This window comes from Leucoraja erinacea, chromosome 4, assembly GCF_028641065.1.
Source record: "Leucoraja erinacea ecotype New England chromosome 4, Leri_hhj_1, whole genome shotgun sequence".
NCBI lineage: Eukaryota > Metazoa > Chordata > Chondrichthyes > Rajiformes > Rajidae > Leucoraja > Leucoraja erinaceus.
The window spans coordinates 79,717,910-79,740,700 of NC_073380.1; the positions used below are offsets into that span (position 1 = coordinate 79,717,910).

General features: G+C 43.2%; 1 protein-coding gene across 2 annotated transcripts in view; it reads left to right on the forward strand.

Annotated features, from left to right (window-relative positions):
* Nucleotides 1–2,263: 2,263 nt before the first annotated feature.
* The window catches only part of deptor (DEP domain containing MTOR-interacting protein), an 87,823-nt gene continuing 67,295 nt past the window's right edge, over nucleotides 2,264–22,791 (forward strand). Inside the window, exons 1-2 of one of the 2 annotated variants that reach the window (XM_055634616.1) lie at nucleotides 2,264–2,402; nucleotides 3,174–3,291. In XM_055634616.1, the coding sequence (XP_055490591.1) occupies nucleotides 3,206–3,291 (86 nt within the window). In that variant the 5' untranslated portion in view covers nucleotides 2,264–2,402; nucleotides 3,174–3,205. Of the gene's footprint in view, nucleotides 2,403–2,589; nucleotides 2,685–3,173; nucleotides 3,292–22,791 lie in introns of those variants that run through there. The other variant, XM_055634615.1, reaches the window with a different exon arrangement.

Consider the following 22,791-nt stretch of genomic DNA (forward strand, 5'->3'; position numbering starts at 1 on the left):
AGTTCATGATTAGGAGAAGAATGGCGCATTGAGCCCCTGCCAGATTGACCCCTCGTGGAGATTTGCTGAATAGAACGTGTGTTTTCGGCAGTTATGAAACCAGCTAATAAAGTTAATGAGTTGATGAGTTTTATCGAAATTACATAGTAAATCTCTGAGTTGTTTGAACCGATCACAATTAAATAAAGAAGATTAAAGAAGTAATTGTCTGGTGTGGTTTGTCGTGTGCTGCATTTAATTGGCAACACTGTGGCTCTGACTTATTTTACCCCCAGTTTCTAGCAACTTTGTTGATCTTGATTTGTGTGGCGGTGATGGCATTACTGATAATCTTAAATGCTAACCACAGGTTATGTAAGGTATCATTTGGAACACATGGTGCAAACTGCTTATCCTCAAAGAAAATGTATGAGGATATTGAAAAAGAACAAAGGTTCAGACTTGGCTTGTAATACATGTTATAATTGGTAGATAAAACATTAGTTTAGTTTAGAGATACAGCATGGAAAAATGGAAACATGCAGATTGGCCTAACAAGTTCACACTGTCCATCAATCACTCATTCATCCTAGTTCTTTGTTATCCCAGTTTCTCATCCAATTCCTGGCACATCAGGGCAATTTACAGATGCCAATTTATCTACAAACCAGCATATCTTTGGAAAAGGGAGGAAACCCATTTAGCCACATGCAAGCTCCACACAATCAGCACCCAAAGGCAGGAAATGAACATGGATTAAAGGCACTGTGAGATAGCTGCTCTAACCAGCCGCTCTTTAATAAGCTTGAAACAATATAAAGATTCTAATGTCGTAAAGCAACTCGTATGTCAAAAGCATTAAAAAAACATGTCATAGAAGGAGATATTAGAAAAAAAATCAATCACGTTCCCTTCAAATTTGAGAATCATGTCAAGCCAGATCTGAGCATCTACTCATTAAATCACTTAATGGGATAGGCACATTTACCGTGTGGTAGCAGTCAATAGTAGGGATTTCAATGGGATAATTTTCTGGAGGATGTTTGAGGACTTTAAAAGTATTGAATTTGCAATGTTATTGGACAAGGAATCAATGGGAGTAAGCCATTGCGGGGTTGGTGGGTGAGCAGGACTGCGTAGAAGATTAAATGAGCTTAATTTTGTGTAACATTTTTCATATCAGAGAAGGGAGAGAAAGGAAGGACAAAAATGTGATCAGCCTTCAATATTATATTAATGTTTGAATTGTCCAATAATAATTATGCAACATTAATAAAAGAGGTTCTATGCATAGGCTGGAGTTGTTAGTTCACTAAGTTTCTATAGTGAACTAGATGGACTGAAGGAGACATCCTGCTTATTACAACTGTCATGTAGAATAGCCCGAGATGGACACAAAATGCTGGAGTAACTGAGCGGGGCTGGCAGCATCTCTGGAGAGAAGGAATGGGTGATGTTTTGTGTCCAGACAGTCTGAAGAAAGTTTCTTAACCTGAAATGTCATCCATTCCTTCTCTACAGAGATGCTGCCTGTCCCGCTGAGTTACTCCAGCATTTTGTGATTTCTCAGGGTAGCTTTTCCTTGTCCTCATTTTCCTTTCTTTAACTTTGTTCAATCGTCCTTCACAATTTGATGAATTTCCACCACCAGATTCCTCTTCCCCTCCTGTCTCCTAACAGCATTCCCTTTCAAATGACATTTTCCGAGTTGTTTCATCTCCAACACAGGAGATGCAATACTAGTCTAGAGATATGGAAGGGTAAATTGTTAAAACGACAGGTCAAATCAGATGATGATAAGGAAATATAGAATGGTTCGTTGTTAGCTGAGGGGAAGGTGACAGCCAGTAATATTTAATTACTATGAAGAAGGGTCTCGACCCCGAAACGTCACCCATTCCTTCTCTCCAGAGACGCTGCCTGTCCCGCTGAGTTACTCTAGTTTTTTGTGTCTATCTTAAATATAATTAGGAGTTCAGTAGAACTGGTATGAAACCTACGACGGGGGATGGACGGAGAGAGGGGGAAAGCAAGGTTGACTTGAAGTTAGAAAAGTGTTGTGAGCTGTCCACGCGAAATATGAGGTATGCTTGTCCAATAGCCCATTGAACTGGATTTAATAATAATAATATCATACCACCCATCCAATCCGGAATTGGGAGCAAGGCACTAGTTTGAATCTTGAAAATCTTCCCATCTTGAGCCCAGTGAGCGGCTGACATATTTCCCGGGACTGGAGCTGAAGGCGGATCCGAAGTGTGTGTGGGATTGGGTTGGAGGAGCTGGGCGGGGCTGGAGCGGGTCGTGGCGAGTTCCGTTGTAAATAGAGCCGAGAAACTTTCATGCGACAGGCAGGAGGAGGCAGGGTGAGGCAGCGACTGGAATATTGCACGGAATATCGCCACCCCTTGTTTTGACAGAACGTAAGAAAACCGAGCAGCGCTTACGTGATTGAGTGACATTAACGCGATGCACAATCAATGGTGTTTTGTTTCATCTTCATGCATACAGTCTTTAGTCGAGGAGCGGAACGCCTGCTTGTATTTAGCATTTTAACGAGTCGAAGTGCATGGCATGAACCTTTGTACCAAAGGCATCGCTGGGGGGGGGGGGGGGGGGGGTTATATCTGAGGTGATTCGGGAGATATATTTACATCGGCTGTAAGCGATGTTGTGGAATTTATGGCGTGGCAAGCAAGTTAAATGTGAGTGAATGAATTTATGCACAGCTATCTTGAGCAGAAAACACCAGCTCTGCGTTATTTCAGTGCCTTATTGTTCCTCGGGTCGGCGTTAGGTCAGGAATTCGATTAACATTCCTTCCCATCTTAAAGCCGAGGAAAGATTCAATAGGAAATGGAATGCCTAATGGGCCGCGATGCTCAGAGCCTTGGTTTATAAAGAACGGGTTGAACATAGACGTGGAGATTGGAATTGGGGGTTTAAAGTGCGAGCACCAGGGTATAGCGAAGGGCCGTGCGGCGTGGCGTATCTGTGCAAATAGATGTGTTCTATTCAGGGAACCATTACGTTCGAGCAAAATAACACCTGAAATGTATTCCCCCACACGAAGTGTCTGGTGTCGGCGTTGTAACTTTAGCATGTGATTTGTGCGGCTGTTGGCGACAAGGCTTTTGGTTGAAAGTGGAACATACAGACTAGTCTTTTTTTCTCTCTCTCTTCTTGCCACCAAGGCGCAGGAATCGTTCCCGGAGACTTCCTGGAAATGGAAGGCACTGGGAACGCGGTGCAGAGGAACACTGCTGATCTGGAGCACATGGCTGAGGTTTTAATCACCGGGGAGCAACTAAGGTAGGACAAGACTGCCTGTGTCCATCCACCGATCGTCAGGCCTGAGAGAACCTCTCCTGTCCACCTCCATGCCCTCTTTTTAAGCCGGACAGGAGAAGGGTTTTTTTTTAATGTGACTAACTTTTATTCATCGACAAGTTGAAATGTTACTGTGTGTTTTTGCCCGTTCGGCGGGGGCTTGGGGTGGAACGCGCCTGTGGTTATTAGCAAAGCTGTTGACCACTGCCATGTATTGTATATGGATTTTAGCTTTGGTATTTGAATTTGATAGTTGCTCAGAGCAACTAGACAGTTGCTCATCTCTCAACTAGACAGCTTTTTTAGCTTGGGAATAATTCATAGGAAAAAACTTCAATCAATCAATGTTTATTTATATAGCACATTTAAATCAACTCTCGTTGAACCAAGAAGGATCAATCTCTAAACATTTATCAATGTAAATTTGAATACTATTTTGCTGGCAATATTTTGCTGGCAACTACATGGACTATTATTGTTATTATTTCACTATTATTGTTTTTAATGTGTACGTGTGTGTGTGTATACACTTTTTAAATCATTTATTATATTGTTTACAGTACTGTGTTTACATATTCTGTTGTGCTCCTGCAAGTAAGAATTTCATTGTTCTATCTAAAACACTCTTGAATCTTGACCCTTGTTTATGATGCCAAAGTGTTTCTTCGGATTGCGGATGACACAAAGCTAGATGGCAGTGTGAGCTGCGAGGAGGATGCTTTGAGGCTGCAGGGTGACTTGGATAGGTGGGGTGAGTGGGTAGATGCATGGCAGATGCAGTATATTGTGGATGAATGTGAGGTTATCCACTTTGGTGGGAAGAACTGTAAAGGCAGATTATTATCTGAATGGTGTCAGATTAGGAAAAGGGGAGGTGCAACGAGACCTGGGTGTGCTTGTACATCATTCACTGAAAGTAAGCAGGCAGTGAAGAAAGCAAATGGCATGTTGGCCTTCATAGCGAGAGGATTTGAGTATAGGAGCAAGGAGGTCCTACTGTAGTTGTACAGGGCCATGGTGAAACCACACCTGGAGTATTGTGTGCAAATCTGGTCTAATTTGGAGTTTGGACATTATTACTATTGAAGGACTGCAGTGTAGGTTCACCAGGTTAATTCTCGGAATGGCGGGACTGATATTTGATGAAAAAATGGGTTGACTGGGCTTGCATTCACTGGAATTTAGAAGGATGAGAGGGATTCTTATAGAAACACATGAAATTCTTAAAGAATTGGACAAGCTAGATGCAGGAAAATTGTTCCCGATGTTGGGGGAGTCTAGATCCAGGGGTCACAGTTTAAGAATTAGAGGTAGTCCATTTAGGACTGAGATGAGTCCTTTGAATTTTTTTGAAGATGTTACTCGGGAAATTGATGAGGGTAACGCAGTGGATGTTGTGTATATGGACTTCAGTAAGGCCTTTGACAAGGTTCCTCACGGAAGGTTGGTTAAGAAGGTTCAATAGTTGGGTATTAATGGTGGAGTAGCAAGACGGATTCAACAGTGGCTGAATGGGAGATGCCAGAGAGTAATGGTGGATGGTTGTTTGTCAGGTTGGAGGACAGTGACGAGTGGGGTGCCACAGGGATCTGTGTTGGGTCCACTGTTGTTTGTCATGTACATCAATGATCTGGATGATGGTGTGGTAAATTTGGATTAGTAAGTATGCAGATGATACTAAGATAGGTGGGGTTGTGGATAATGAAGTAGATTTTCAAAGTCTACAGAGAGATTTATGCCAGTTGGAAGAGTGGGCTGAAAGATGACAGATGGAGTTTAATGCTGATAAGTGTGAGGTGCTACATCTTGGCAGGACAAATCAAAATAGGACGTACATGGTAAATGGTAGGGAATTGAAGAATGCAGGTGAACAGAGGGATCTGGGAATCACTGTGCACAGTTCCCTGAAAGTGGAATCTCATGTAGATAGAGTGGTAAAGAAAGCTTTTGGTGTGCTGGCCTTTATAAATCAGAGCATTGGGTATAGAAGTTGGGATGTAATGTTAAAATTGTACAAGGCATTGGTGAGGCCAATTCTGGAGTATGGTGTACAATTTTGGTCGCCTAATTATAGGAAGGATGTCAACAAAATAGAGAGAGTACAGAGGAGATTTACTAGAATGTTGCCTGGGTTTCAGCAACTAAGTTACAGAGAAAGGTTGAACAAGTTAGGGCTTTATTCTTTGGAGCGCAGAAGGTTAAGGGGGGACTTGATAGAGAGTTTTTTTAAATGATGAGAGGGATAGACAGAGTTGACGTGGAAAAGCTTTTCCCACTGAGAGTAGGGAAGATTCAAACAAGGGGACATGACTTGAGAATTAAGGGACTGAAGTTTAGGGGTAACATGAGGGGGAACTTCTTTACTCAGAGAGTGGTAGCTGTGTGGAATGAGCTTCCAGTGAAGGTGGTGGAGGCAGGTTCGTTTTTATCATTTAAAAATAAATTGGATAGTTATATGGATGGGAAGGAATGGAGGGTTATGGTCTGAGCGCAGGTATATGGGACTAGGGGAGATTATGTGTTCGGCACGGACTAGAAGGGTCGAGATGGCCTGTTTCCGTGCTGTAATTGTTATATGGTTATCTGTTTTTGTTAATTACTAAAAATATTAGGCTTCAATAACACCAATTATTTATATTTTTTCTCCAAGTTTGTGAGCATTGCATTTGGGTTCCTTCCACTTAATAAAGAAATTCTGGTAGTACTTCAGAATTATATATTTGACTGGTTTAAAATTGTAAATCAGCTGCTGTAAAATGAAAATAAATATCCATCAAATATAGTTAGTTCCACAGATTTCATTTTTAATTTGTTGTTTCCATTGCCAGGTTGCTTTTGACTAGCAGACCCCCACCCCCAGCTGAACGGTGGTTACTTTTGGTAAACTGGACTAGTTCTGTTGCTCGTACCAGATAGAGCAGACATGCTCTTGAAACAGAGAATGATTCAGTTGTATGATTTTTTTTTTGGCATGGTGCAAGGGAGTAGATGACAAGTCATAAGACTGTATCTAATACCAAGAAGCTCTGTTGTTTTGTCATTGAGTTTGCGGGAAATGAGTGGTGCCTCTATGTATTTACCAAAATACTATTTTTTTAGATACTATTAAACTATTTTTTTAAACAAGCTCATGTTGTGCAAATCCAAGATACAACTATTTAGCTTTATCATTTTAAAGGTCCTGTTACTGCAGCAGGTAACCAGATAATAATGAATTCCCAATTTTGCTGTTTAACTTGCTCAAAAGTTGTTATGTTGCCAGCAGGAAGTGGGTAAAATTAGATAATGTTTAAAGTTTTAATTTTAGTCTTTCATATTCCTGGAGTTTAATGATGCTTTGTATCCTTGGGGCTTATCCAACTAAAAAGGTTATTTTAGACATTTGCATTAAAAGATGAATGTGCCAAGAATGCAAGAAAAATGGAGAATTATGGAGTACAACATTAAATGTTTTTGGCTTGTAGTATTCTTTCAAGGAATTATAAACCACAAGACCAAGTGGGACCCGTTGGGTCCCAACCCCTCAATGAGCGGTTAAGGGGGGGGGGCGGCCTGTGGCATCACTATATACACACACACACACACACACACACACACACACACACACACACACACACACACACACACACACACACACACACACACACACACACACACACACACACACTAACCCCCCCCCCCCTCTCTGATATTGTATTAATATTATTCATTTGATAGGGATTGAGGGGTCGGTCGGGGGGGGGGGGGGGGGGGGGGGGGGGGGGGGGGGGGGGCTGGTCCCCCAACGCAATAGTCCCATCACTCACCACCCATAGGGAGGGAGGGGGGGGCAATACTCACCACTTCCTAGAGAGGGGGGTTAGAGAGAGGGGGCATGGAGGGGGTAGAGAGGGAAGGGGTTAGTCTGTCCCATTGTGATGTCATATGTAAATGAGATCCATTATGATTGGCCGTCTGAGATGCACTGTGGCATCATCAAAGGAAAGTGCTGTAAGAGTCTCCCATTGAAAAGTTTTTTTTAAATAAACGATTAAAACTACAAATAATTCGGAAATGCGACGGGAAGATGTTTATCCCTTTGAGGGGAAAAATGTGAGTAGCATGTGTGAAAATGGGAAGGCTGCGGCCAAGCGTTTTGTAAGAAGATACAAATTGAGATTAAAAGAAAGCCGACACAACCCTGCATACACACAGACATTTAGCATATTGAGAACAAAGTGAAGAGTTTTAGTATAACATAGATATTGTTGTTGAAGATCTTCTCATATTTATGTTCGATCATTAACAATTCATTTTAAATTGCCTATTTATGAGAAAAATTTGAAGTGTATACTACATTCTGCTTTCACACAACCTGGCTCTCGACATCAGTAAGGCCAAGGAACTGATTGTGGACTTTGGTAGGGGAAGACTGAGGACCCACAATCCTGTTCATATCAATGGTGGAGAGGGTCAATAACTTCATTTTCCTGAGCGTGCATATTTCTGAAGATCTTTCCTGGACCCAGCACACTGATGCAATTATGAACTAGGCACATCAGCCATTCTACTTCCAGAGAAGATTACGGAGATGCGGCATGTCGAAGAGGATTCTCCAAAACTTCTACATGTGCACGGTAGAGAGCATGCTGACTGGTTGCATCGTGGCCTGGTTCAGCAACTTGAACGTCCAGGAGCAAAAAAGACTACAAAAGTTGTGACCGCTGCCCAGTCCATCACTGGTTTTGACCTCCCCACCGTCGAAGGGATCTATCATCGTCGCTGCCTCAAAAAGGCAGCCAAAATCATCAAGGACCCACACCATCCTGGCCACACACCTATCTCACCACTGCCATCAGGAAGAAGGTACAGAAGCCTGAAAATTAACATTCCGGTTCGGGAGCATCTTCTTCCCTACAGCCATCAGGCTATTAAACACAACAACAAACAAGCTCTGAGATCTGAACTGCGAAAGACTATATTATTATTGCGCTATATTTGTTATTTATTTTTTAATTTTTTTTCTCTTCCCCCGTTATATACAATGTTTACATATTCACATATTCTGTTGTGCTGCAGCAAGTAAGAATTTCATTGTCCCATACGGGACATATGACAATAAAACACTCTTGACTTAATATTTATATATTTTCAATAAAATCAAATGTTGCCATTTGAGCCTGATTGTCAGAGCTATTAAACTTAATATCTGATCAATACTTAACACCTGGGGTTAGCTTTGAAATGAGTTTTGGTAGTCTCCAATTTTCATTTTAATAAATTCTGACATTTGAAATTTATTTTCAAAGCTAACATTTTTATACTGGTTTATTTTATTTCCTTTACTTTGAATTTTAGTCATGTGTATAGTGCTCTTTATAGTGGTAAGTGTATAGTGGTGACGCAGGAAGAGCAGGTGGTGAAGATGTTGGTTGGCATGCTTGCCATCATTGGTCAGGCTACTGAGTACAAGAGATCGGACATCATGTTACAGCTGTTCAAGATGTTAATATGTCATTAAACTGGAAAGGGTGGGGAAAAAAGGTTAATGAGGATGTTACTGGATTGGAGGCTTTCCGTTTTAAGAGGCAAGTCTTTTTTCCTTGGAGGATAGGAGATTAGGGGGTGACCTTGTAGAAGTATATAAAATCATGAGGGGCAAAGTTAAGGTGATTGCCCTGTTAATGTCATGCCTCATGTAAAATGTGTTTAGAGCACAAGGCCGCCTTGATTTAATTTCTTCTCGACTGTTTATGTTGGAATAGAATCTTTCCAGGTGTCACTAGCCTTGCAAACAGTCTGCTCCTCACCGACAAGACTCCTATTTAAAAAAAATAGCATACACTAGAATGGGCTTCTGTGGCTATGAATTTCAATCAGTCTAATGCTAAAAAAATACAAAGTGCTGGAAAAAACTCCACTAATCAGACGGTATCTGTGGGAAATAAAATAGTCAGCATTTCAGGTTGTTGACTTTTCATAAGAATGGGTAAAGAGATGCAATTTTCCAAATGAAAATCAACTTGCATCTCTCTTTCTCGGGTTCCAATGAGAAGTCTCAGACAATTTCTCTTCATAGATGTCTGCTGGATTGTTTCACCATTTTCAATTTTTATTTCAAATTTTCAGCATCTGCTGTTTTTGCTTTTAATCAGAAGTCCAGCCTAATCATCTTGATTCAGCAAGAAACCAGGTTTTATCAGTTTATTGTGATTGTTATTTTCTATATTTATAGTGTCCAAATGATGAACTTCCTTGGGAACGTGCATGGGCCTGAATTAGCAATCATTTAATTTCTGCACAAAATTCCTTACAAATTGGTGTATATACATATGAGCAGACCTATTCAATTGCTGAAGGGTATACCAGAGTTATACCTGTGAATCTGACAGTCTCCCCTGACTCTCGAGAAGGGTCTCGACCTGAAACGTCACCCATTCCTTCTCTCCAGAGATGCTACCTGTCCTGTTGACCTACTCCAACACTTTGTGTCTATCTTCGGTGTAAACCAACATCGGCAGTTCCTATACATGGTATATGGTTTGTGAAATCTGTCAATTAGTGAATAACCTCATGATTCCAAAGGGCATCTAATGATGATGCAATTGAAAGTGTATCTGATCTTGTAACAATGTATCCTATTACTTTCCCTGGGCAATAGTCAATGCTGGTGCTCTGCAAGATGTGTTCTCCGCACTCTTCTTTACTCCTTGTACACGCACGATTGTGCAGACATGTACAAGTCTAATGCAATTTACAAATTCACAGAGGACACCACCATTGTGGGCCGGATATCAAAGAATGATGGGTCAGAGTAGAGGAAGACGATTGAGAACCTCGTGTCCCGGTGTTGAGACAACAACCTTTCTCTCAATGTCAGCAAGGTAAAGGAAATAGTGATCAACTTCAGGAAGCGAACCTCCGTGGGCATTGACGGCACTGAAGTAGAGATGTTTGAAAATTTTAAATTCCTAGGAGTAAATATCACCAACAACTTCTCCTGAACCAACCATATTGAAGCAAAGACAAAGAAAGCACATCAACGCCTCTTCTTCCTCAGAAGGCTCAGGATGTTCAGCGTGTCCCCAACAACCCTCAGCAACTTCTGCAGATGCACCATATAAAGCATTTTATCAGGATGCATAACAGCTTGGTTTGGGAACAGCTCCATTTGAGAGCTCAAGAAATTACAGTGAATTGTGGGCACAGCCCAGATCATCACACAAACCAACCTCCCTTCCATTGACTCCATTTATACCTGCACTGCCTCGACAAGGCCAGCAGCATAATCAAGGACCAGTCGCAACCTGGCCTTTTGTTCTTCTCCCTTTGCCCATTGGGCAAAATGTATAGAAGTGAGAAAACTCACACCTCCAGATTCAGGGACAGTTTCTTCCTAGTTGTTATCGGGCAACTGAATAGTCCTACCCCAACCAGAGATCGGTCCTGAACTACCATCTACCTCTTTGGTGACCCTCAGACTAAGCTTGATCAGACTTTACTGGCTTTATCTTGCACTATATGTTATTATTGCACTAGGAGCAAAGAGGTCCTTCTGCAGTTGTGTAGGGCCCTAGTGCGACCACACTTGGAGTATTGTGTGCAGTTTTGGTCCCCTGATTTGAGGAAGGACATTCTTGCTATTGAGGGAGTGCGAGTGCAGCGTAGGTTTCCAAGGTTAGTTCCCGGGATGACTGGACTGTCATATGCTGTGAGAATGGAGCGGCCGGGCTTGTACACTCTGGAGTTTAGAAGGATGAGAGGAAATCTTACTGAAACATATAAGATTATTAAGGGTTTGGACACGCTAGAGGCAGGAAACGTGTTCCCGATGTTGGGGGAGACCAGAACCAGGGGCCACAGTTTAAGAATAAGGGGTAAGCCAATTAGAACGGACCCAAGGAAACACTTTTTCTCACAAAGAGTTCTGAGTGTGTGGAATTCTCTGCCGTGGAGGCCAGGTTCTCTGGATACTTTCAAGCGAGAGCGAGATAGGGCTCTTAAAGATAGCGGACTCGGGGGATATGGGGAGAAGGCAGGAACGGGGTACTGATTAGGGATGATCAGCCATGATCACATTGAATGGCGGTGCGGGCTCGAAGGGCTGAATGGCCTACTGCTGTACCTATTGTCTATTCCTTTATGTATCTATACACTGTAAATGGCTCGATTATAATCATGCATTGGATTTCCGCTGACTGGCTAGCATGAAAGCTTTCCATTGTACATCTATACTTGACAAATTAATTAATGGCCCAATGTTCACTATGTTTTATAGTATAACTTGCACAACGTGGAAAGTAAAACATTTATTTGCCAAGTTATGGTTATAAGAACTGGCAATCTACGTGTTACAACTTCAAAAGTGAACGTAATCTGACTCGATGCATATCTGTGGCCATTTACATACTTTCAAATCCCACTCCTAATCATTATCCAGAGACCACACTTTAAAGTATGTGCATGGGTTCAAATGTGTACTGACAAAATAATTAAGTGTACATATAATGCTGTTGACAAATAGCCTGCCAACATTTAGCTTCCTTGCCAAGTTAGCTGTATCTTTCATTCTACATTAACATTTAGAAAATTGTGCTGCAAAAAGTAGAGAATACCAGGCCATTGCTCTATGTCGGACAGAATACTTGAGACAATGCGATTTGTATTGCTCTTTCATAATCGTGCCTAGTAAAATATAGACATCTTCTAAAGAAGATGGCCATAACTTATCCTATCTTACCTCGTGCTATTTTTTCCATTCTTGGCAACAACTGGAAAATTCTGAGGTGGAAAACTGGAAAAATAAAGTTGCTGCCTCAACGCCAGAGACCCAGGTCTGATCCTGACTATGGGTGCTGTCTGTACAGAGTTTGTATCTTCTCCGAGACCTGGTGGGTTTTGTCTGGGTGTTCCGATTTCTTCTCACATTCCAAAGACATGCAAGTCTGTAGGTTAATTGGCTTCTGTTCCCCCGTTATGTACGACGTTTACACATTCACATACTCTGTTGTGCTGCAGCAAGTAATAATTTCAGTGTCCCGTGCAGGACATATGACAATAAAACACTCTTGACTTGACTCTTGTCTTGTAAATTGTCCCTAGTGTGCAGGATAGAACTAGTGTATGGGTGACCATTGGCTAGCATGGACTGGTTGGACCGAAGAGCCTGTTTCCATGCTGCATCTCTAAACTAAACTAAATCTTGTAAATCTACTGCATCTTCTCCAACGCAACCACATCTTGCTTTAATGTAGCAGCCAGAACCGCAGTAACTGAGGAGTGGTCATAATAATTCTGCATAAAGTTCTGGAGGGCGGTGCGACTCTGGTCAGTAGCGGCCTCTGCAGTCTTTATTATTTTCTGTCTGTGTTTAAATGTAGTTTTTGTTATTTTTTGTTGGGGTGTGTGTGTGGGGGGTGGGGTGGGGTGGGGTGGGAGGGGGGGGGAAACTTTTTTAAGTCTCTCCCTGCACTGGAGACCCGACCTTTTCTCGTCGGGTTTCCGTTGTCGTTGGGGCCGCAACGAGGAGCGGCCTCCAACAGGAAGAAGCCGGGGACTCTGGTGCTACGACTCACCGTCGCCGTCGCGGGGCTGGCCGAGTCCGGAGCGGGTGGAGCGGTGGAGGAGCGCTGCTGCTGCTGCTGCTGCTGCTACCGGAGAGTCGGAGGCTCCAACGGCAGGTCTGTGGACGGCGGCACCGGGAGCCCGCGGGTCCCTGGAGGGAGACCGCTTTTCAGGGCTCTCGCAACGGCGACTTCCCCCGCCCGAGTTGCGGGGTTGAAGAGCTCCTGGAGCGGGGCCTAACATCACTGCCCCGCGCGGCTTGGAATGGCCGCGGGACTCTGCGAGCGCACGCCGGGGGCTCTAACAGCAAGACCCGGTGTGCGACCTCGCACCACCCGGCGTGGCTTTAATGGCCGTGGGACAATCGCCATCGCCAGCCGGGGGCTTTGACTTTGACTCTGACATCGGGGGGGGAGAGTGCAGTGGAGAGATAAGTTTATTAGGCCTTCCATCACAGCGATGTGATGGATGTTTATGTAAATTATGTTGTGTCTTGGGTCTATGTGTTTGTAATGTATGGCTGCAGAAACGGCATTTCGTTTGGACCTCAAGGGGTCCAAATGACAATTAAATGTATCTTGTATCTTGTATCTTGGAATGATCTTGTATTCTTTGCTTTGGCTAAGTATTTTCAGAAATGAGCGCTTTTTTTTGTAACCATCAGATTAACCTGCTCTGTTATGTGGGCATATTTTTCTAAATACTACTTCCTCCACAATACCTTCCCATTTATTGCCTATTTACTTGCCTTATTGTACTTCTCTGAAAATATCGCCTCGCACTTCTCAGAATTTTGAATTCCATTAGTCACTTCTTTGCACACTCAGGAGGCCTTCTGTATGGTGTCATGGAGTGATACAGCATGGAAACAGGCCCTTTGGTCCAACCTGCCCATACTGGCCAACATGTCCCAGCTACACTAGTCCCACCTGCCCGTGTTTGGTCCATATCCCTCCAAACCTGTCATATCCATGTATTCTCTAACTGTTTCTTAAATGTTGGGAGAGAGGAGGAGGGGGGGGGGGGGGGAGGAGAGAGGAGGGGGGGACAGGAGGGGGGGGGGGGGGGCAGGAGGGGGGGGGGGGGCAGGGATAGGGAGAGAGAGAGAGGTGGGGAGAGAGAGGGTGCCTTTTTACTCAACCCAAACAACCATTTGCAGGCAGTGCTTTTTTCCTTAAACTAATCATATTTTCATTTCCAAATCACATTATGGGTACTCACAGCTGTGAAGACATTTGTTCAGTGTCATTCAGAGCTCTGATTGATGCATACCACTTGCAGAGACTGATTGAGGCACACCACTTGCAGAGACTGATTGAGGCACATCACTTCCTGGTTTTATAGTCCCTCCCCCTCCCTCCAGCAGGAGCAGCAGGGAATGGGGAATTTTGTAAAAACATTAATATCTCTGTCAAATTTCATCGATGGGAAAAATCCTCGGCACACATGCGGCGGAGGGGGGCTCTGAGTGAGGTGGCCAAAAATGACGGCCGTAGGTGTCGGCGTTCTCTCGGAAATCGCAGCACAAAAAAGCAGCGGTCAAGAACAGAGATTTAGTAATATAGATTACTAAAAGTCTGATCTTGACCACTTCCTGTTGTTCTGTATATTGATTTTAGAAAAATTGCTGCCACTTATGGCTGTGATTTTTGACCATCTTACTCAGTCCTCCGTTGCGCCGGCCAAGAGGATTTTTCCCATCAATGAAAAATAAAAGAATTATTAGTGTTTAAAAAATGTTGAGATTCTCTCTCCTGAAGGCCACGCCCTTTACGGAGAGACTATAAAACCCGGAAGTGTTGAGTGCCTCAGTCAGTCTCTGCAAGATGGGGGAGCGAGAGGGTCATATCTCTCGGTCTGAGCTGTGAATAACACTGCACACATGTCTACTAAACTGTGGTTTGAAAAATATAGTGTGGAAATGCTAAAGCTATGTTGCCTTTGGTTTGGAAATGCTAAAGCTGTGTTGCCTTTGGTTTGGAAATGCTAAAGCTGTGTTGCCTAATTAAAGTTGCCTTGTCTAATTAAAGTTGCCTTGTCTAATTAAAGTTGCCTTGTCTAATTAAAGTTGCCTTGCCTTCTATACAATTAAAAGTCTAATCTTGACCATGTTTGCGCTTTATATTGATTTTAGAAAAACGCTACCACGTACGGCTGTGATTTTTGGCCACCTTACTCCGAGTCCCCCTCCGTTCATCAGGTGCCGAGGATTTTTCCCATTGATGAAAAATAAAAGAGGGAGAGGTCATAACTCACTGTCTTTAGTGGCCTTGCACCCTGCTTTGAAATGGTATGAAACTGCATTTGAGTTTGTTGGCCTAGCACCCTGCTTGAAATGGAATTTCAAGGAATAGCCGTGAGTCAACTGCCAGTCCACCAGCCATGAGTGAGTGAGCTGCCAACACAACAGGCTTCAGTGACTGAGCCCCCAGCCCACGAATTCATTCTGCCCACAATGTCCATACTAGCCCTCTAGTATGGACATACCAGTCTCTTCAGCTCACAACACCCATACTAGCGCTCCAGAAAGCCCCCCCCCCCACTGGCCCCCAATATTGGAATTGGTGGGGAGGTGGAATATTGCGTTGGGGGACCAGCCCTCCCGTGTGATGATGGGACCTAAAGGGTCCCACTTAGTCTAGTACTTCCTATGTTTCTTCCTATAGACTAAAACTTTCCTTTTTGCTGTTAACCATGTTGTAGTGAGGCAATATATGAAATTCTAAATGGGAGGAAAAACCAAGCAGGAGAAGAGTTACATAGGAATCATGCATCAAATCACGAGAACTGGATGAAGTTAATCCGAGGTGGTTAAAAGGAAGAAATAACAGGAGAAATCTCATAGATGCTGCCTCACCCGCTGTGTTTCTCCAGCATTTTTGTCTACCTTTGATTTTTCCAGCATTTGCAGTTCTTTCTTTTAAAAAAATAACAAGAGACAATCATTTTTCTTTTTTTTTTCCCTTAAAGTGTGGTGCTAGAGGATTGGAGGACAGCTGAGATTGTATCCTTTAAAAAGAAACAAACTGCCCAGTTACATTAATTTCAGTGGTTGACTACCATAAAGCGCCAGTCTTGTTGAGCATGATTGGAAGCATTGTACAATTAAAGTTAATTTACTCTTGGTCAATCATTGTACGATATTCAAACCTCCTTTATGGATGTGTATTTGTTGTAGGGGATTAATAGCTGAGCCCTTATTAGCAGCTGAACTCCGTAATAATAGTTTACAGTCACAGAACAGCCATCCCCTTTACAATTTGTCATTTTCTTTTTGACTCCTTTAGCCTGGAAATACAGCACGGAAACAGGCCCTTCGGCCCACTGTGTCCGCACTGACCAGCGATCCCCGCACATTAACACTACCCTACACACACTAGGGGCAATTTACATTCATAATTCACAAGCCAATTAACCTACAAACCTGTACATCCTAGAAGTTTTCAATTTTGATTATCCTGCCAAGTGGTAGTAATGCAAAATAATATTATAGTACAATTATGGAATAATTGAATGAGGTAGAGTTATGAGTAAGAGTTCATGGGCTCCTGATACAGGATTTTTACTCCAAAAACATTGACAGTTCCTGGTGCAAAAACAACCCCTCCATCTCCAATATTATTTATTGGATTGGAAAAAGTCATCAAATCGATCTGGAAGCCTTGAACATGTCTACAGGTTGATTTGGTTAATGGCAACAATAGGATAAATATGAATAAATGTGGGGGAAAAGGTTAACTAGAGAGAGAGAGAGAGAGAGAGAGAGAGAGTGAGGCCTCTCAGGAATCAAAGTGATCACCTCTTTGTGGAGCCACAGGACATGTGCAAAGTCCTCAACAGGGCCGTCTTAACAGCATTATAGGCCCCCGGGCAAAGCAATGTACTGGAGCCCCAACTTACACATTTAGTTTTCGTTCCCATTCGTTCACATCGCTATAATCTGAATCTGGGCACCTGCTCCTAGCTTTCAAGTTCAAGTAAATTTATTGTCATGTGTCCCTGATAGGACAATGAAATTCTTGCTTTGCTTCAGCACTCAGAACATAGTAGGCATTTACTACAAAACACATGAATAAATAAACTGAGAAAGTGCAAATAACAGATAATGGGTTATTAATGTTCAGAGTTTTGTCTGAGCCAGGTTTAATAGCCTGATGGCTGTGGGGAAGTAGCTATTCCTGAACCTGGTTGTTGCAGTCTTCAGGCTCCTGTACCTTCTACCTGAAGGGAGCAGGAAGATGAGTGTGTGGCCAGGATGGTGTGGGTCTTTGATGATACTGCCAGCCTTTTTGAGATAAATCCCTTCAATGGAAGGAAGGTCAGAGCCGATGATGTACGGGGCAGTGTTTACTAGCTTTTTGTAGTCTTTTCCTCTCCAGGGCGCTCAAGTTGCCGAACCAAACCACGATGCAACTGGTCAGCATGCTCTCTACTGTGCACCTGTAGAGGTTCGAGAGAGTCCTCCTTGACAAACCGACTCTCCGTAATCTTCTCAGGAAGTAGAGGTGCTGATGTGCTTTCTTGATAATTGCATCAGTGTTCTCGGACCAGGAAAGATCTTCATAGATGTGCAAGCCCAGGAATTTAAAGCTCTTGACCCTTTCAACCATTGACCCATTGATATAAATGGGACTGTGGGTCCCCATCATACTCCTTCCAAAGTCCACAATCAGTTCCTTGGTTTTGCTGGTGTTGAGGGCCAGGTTATTGTGCTGGCACCATATGGACAGTTCCTCGATCTCTCTTCTATACTCGGACTCATCCCCATCAATGATTCGTCCCACAACAGTGGTGTCGTCAGCGAACTTGATGATGGAGTTCACACTATGACCGGCTACGCAGTCATGAGTATAGAGTGAATACAGCAGGGGGCTGAGCACGCAGCCTTGAGGTGCTCCCGTGCTGATTGTTATGGAGTCTGACACATTTCCACCAATACGAACAGACTGGGGTCTGTGGATGAGGAAGTCCAGGATCCAATTGCAGAGGGATGCACAGAGACCCAGTTCTGTGAGTTTGGTAACCTGCCTGGAGGGGATGATAGTGTTAAATGCCGAGCTGTAATCAATGAATATCAGCCCGACATATGAGTTTTTGTGGTCCAAGTGGTCCAGAGCGGAGTTCAATTCGTATTCACTAAATTTATCTCTAATTTCCTGAAGATAGGTTTTCAGAGACGATTAAGAAGATTCATGGCACCAAGTATGTTCGACTGCAGAACCTTACTTGTTTTGTTCACTCTTGCAAGAATGTCATTCCAAAGAATTGTGAGAAAGACCATTTCCAAGTTCTCCATTTTCTCACTCAATCCTTCTGCCTCTCGCCTTGTGTTCACTTCCTGTTCAGTGTCAGCTGATACATAATCCAGTGCACGTTTAATTTTCTCCAAAGCCCCATGCAGAGCATGAACAGCATCAAAATGTGACGACCATCTTGTGTCGGACAGACACTTGACCACAACATTCTTTCCTAAAGATGATGCCAGAACATTCCATCGATGTGCAGAAGCAGAGAAAAAGGAATACAGACACTGAACAAAGTCAAAGAATTTTACAGTCTGTAGACAACACTGCCGCTTTTACACCCACCAAGTTAATAATAATAATAATATATTTTATTGTCATTCCACATAAGTGCAACGAGATTTGGGTTTGCAGCTTCCATCCGATGTCATAACTTAAATAACTAATAAAATTTAGGTTTAGATACCCCGAGAAACATGGTTTGTAAAAAGAACATTGCAACAGTAAAACAGTTCAAACAGACTAAAGCACAGATGTGTTTGTGCGACGTGACCATCCGAGGGAGACAGATCATGGGTGATGGGGGGCACTCAGCAGGGTCGGTTCAGAGCCGCTATAGCTCTGGGAATGAAGGTGTTCCTGAGTCTGGAGGTTCGGGTGTAGAAGGCCTTGTAACGTCTGCCGGAGGGAAGTAGTTCGAACATTCCATCACAAGGATGTGAGGAGTCTTTATGGATGCTGACTGCCTTCCTGAGGCACCGTGTGTGGTAGATGCCCTCCAAGGCTGGTAGCGGTGTCCCAATAATCCTTTGCGCTCTATGGACGACGCGCTGAAGAGCTCTCCTCTCCGCCTCCGTGCAGCTGAGATACCACACAGAGATGACAGAGATGCCATACGTTAATATGCTCTCTGTGGTGCAGCGGTAGAAGGTTGACAGCAGCTGTTGGGGCAGACCAGTATTTTTTTAATGTTCTCAGGAGGAACACTCGTTGCTGTGCCTTCTTGACCAGCGCTGGTGGTGGACCATGTGAGGTCCTCTGAAATGTGATTGCCCAGAAACTTAAAGTTGGACACTCTCTCCACACTGTCCCCGTAGTTGGAGATTGGGGCGTATTCTCCATTATGTGATCTCCTGAAGGTTGTGTCCAGCGCAGGGGACATAGGTGGCGAACTCAGGCAGTTGATGAATCCGTGTTGATGATTGCAATCCAGTACAGCGTCCAGACATATTTGAGGCATTATCATAGGACTGACCACGGCAGTTTGATAGTGGAATTTTGTTCTCATTATCGTTAGTAAACATGTTAAATATGCATTTTCCAAAACATATTTATAGTTTAGTATAGTATTTATTTATTGACAGCAACTCACAACATACATAGATTAGCATGCTCGTGGGGCCCTGGGCAACTGCCCAGCGTGCCCATGCGTTAAGACGGCCCTGGTCCTCAATGAGTATTTAATCTTTGTATTTACTGAGGAGAAAGACAGGAGGACAGAATAACTTGGGGGAGTCAATGGAAGTGTGTTGAGAGAAGTCAGTGTTACCGTCAAAGAGGTGCTGAAGGTAATATTGTGTATGAAGGTAGACAAATCTCCAGGGCTTGATTGGATATATCCAAGGACATTGTGGGAAACCAAAAATAAAATTGCGGGAGCCTGCGTTGAAATTTAATAGTCATCTTTGAATACAGGCGAGGTGGCGGGAGGGTGATAAATATTGTTCCTCTGTGTTTGCACAACTTTCAAAATTATCCCCACTATTCTGTTCAGTGATGTATGATGCCAATCTTGTAGTTTATTACCCTCTCTGCATCTGGGCTGGTGCCACGTGTCTCCATGCACAGTACCCCTCATAATGTTTGGGAAATAGAAAAAAATCACATGTGGTTAAAGTGATTTTATTAATGGGTGTTTTTATACATTTTGGTTTCAAAATGTATCCCCCCCCATTTCAGGTGACCATAATGTTTGGAACACATTGCGTCACAGGGGTTTGTAATTGCTCAGGTGTGTTTAATTGCCTCCTTAATGCAGGTCTAAGAGAGCTCTCAGCACCTAGTCTTTCCTCCAGTAGGGCCAGACATCTCTAGTAAATGTGTAGTCGAGAATGGAACTCCCCAGGGAAGTGCGATAAGCCCGATCCTATTCTCAGTCATGATCAATGATATATTTGCAAACATTCAACCAGAGATGGGGCGATCGCTCTTTGCAGATGGTGGCAGCCTATGGAGAAGGGGGAGGAATATAGATTTTATCGTGGAAAAAGTACAGCAAGGGATAGCCCAGGTGGAAGAGTGGGGAGGGAAATGGGGTTTTAAATTCTCTATAGAGAAGACAAAGACAACGGTTTTCACAAGGAAGAAAATTAAAGAGGATGTCCAGTTAAAACTATACGGCAACAATTTGGAAAGAGTTAAAGATTTCCGCTTCCTGGGGGTTCATTTTGACTCCAGATTAACATGGAGGGTCCATATTACAAAAGTAATTGAAAAATGCAAAAAAGCCATCAATGTAATGAGATGTTTGGCAGGTTTAGAGTGGGGAGCAGATGTATTATCTCTTAAACGTATTTATGTATCACTGATCAGATCCAGACTAGAGTATGGCAGTATAGCTTATGGGTCAGCATCTAAGTCAGTGTTGTCTGAGTTGGACAAAGTCCAAGCGGAAGCTCTAAGAGTCTGTATAGGAGGTGTGCAGACGTCACCTGTATGCGCACTACAGGTGGAAACTGGGGAGATGCCGTTGAGACTGCGCCGCAGACAACTAATGGCTAATTATTGGCTAAGCCTTAAGGGTCATGGAGAGAACCACCCAACAAAACAGGTAGTACAGGATTGCTGGGAGAGAGGGGTGGCTCAGTCTGGAAGCTTTGGCTGGGTTGGAGGAGTTGTGGCAAGGGACATGGGAGTAGAGGACAAAGAGTTCTGCCCTGCAGTATTGTGGCCATCTGTGCCAATATGGTTACTGAATATCCCAAAAGTTTATCTGGAGATATGGGAGGCAAAAAAGGAGGAACAAAAATTCAGACCTAAAGACAGAATATCATAGCCATATAGATAATATATACAGGGAACACTTCTTAATTTTCACAGATGGATCAAAGGATCCAGTAGCTGAAACAACAGGGGCGGCTGTGGTAGTCCATGGGATGAATGTTGAGCTTTACAAAAGAACAAACAACTATTTGACAGTATATACAGTGGAACTGTATGCTATTTTGATGGCAGTTCGGTGGATGGAACAGGTGCAACCATGTAAAGTAGTAATATGTAGCGACTCATTATCTGCAATCCAGAGTATTGGGTCTGGTGCATCCCATTGGCGGCCTGACTTAGTTTATGAAATCCTGCTACTATTAAGCCAAGTGACAAGGAGGGGCAGTGACGTGACTTTGTTGTGGGTCCCAGCACACATTGGTGTTCTAGGGAATGAAAAGGTGGATAAATTGGCAAAGGAGGCTGTAAAAAAAAAAAGAAACATAGAAAACTTACAACTATCCAAATCTGAAGGAAAACACATTGTGTGGAAGAAAATAAATCAGGAATGGCAACAATACTGGGAACAGGAAACAAAGGGGAGACACCTCTATTCGCTACAAAACAGAGTGGGCATAACAGCAAGAAGAGGGGGGAACAGGAGGGAACAGGTAGTATTAACAAGATTGAGGATAGGACACACTCACCTGAACAGCACATTAAAAATATTGGGAAAACACCCTACTGGGCTGTGTGAGGAATGCCATCAACCAGAAACAGTTCAGCATGCCCTAGATGCATGTAGGAGATATTAGACAGAAAGAGGATTTATGATCATTGAAATGAGGAAAATTGGATTGACAGAAATATCAGTAAAGAACATTCTAGAGTGCGGAGGGAAAAGGAATAAAGTTGTTGTTTGATTTCTTGAGGGCCTCTGGGCTTATAAAAAATGATCTAATATAAAGACATGAGTACTGTGGAATGAAGCCAGAAGGTGGCAGCAATGCAACATTGCGGATGCCGGCTGCCGTAAAACTCCAAAGAAGAAGAAGAAGAAGTCTTTCCTCCAGTCTTTCCATCATCTTTGGAAACTTTTATTGCTGTTTATCAACATGAGAACCAAAGTTGTGCCAATGAAAGTCAAAGAAGCCATTATGAGATCGAGAAATAAGAATAAAACTGTGAGAGACATCAGACGAACATCAGGCTTACCAAAATCAACTGTTTGGAACATCATTAAGAAGAAAGAGAGCACTGGTGAGCTTACTAAGCACAAAGAGGATTAGCAGGCTAAGGAAGACCCCCACAGCTGATGACAGAAGAATTCTCTCTCTAATAAAGAAAAATCACCAAACACCCGTCTGACAGATCAGAAACACTCTTCAGGAGTCGGGTGTGGATGTGTCAATGACTGCTGTCCGCAGAAGATTTCATCAACGGAAATACAGAGGCTACACTGCAAGATCCAAACCACTGGTTAGCCACAAAAATAGGATGACCTGGTTACAGTTTGCCAAGAAGTACTTAAAAGAGTGACCACAGCTCTGGAAAAAAGTCTTGTGGACAGATGGGACGAAGATTAACTTAAATCAGTGATGGCAAGAGCTAAGTATGGAGGAGAGAAGGAACTGCCAAAGATCCAAAGCATACCACCTCATCTGTGGGTGTTATGGCTTGGGCATGCATGGCTGCTGATGATAGTGGCTCACTT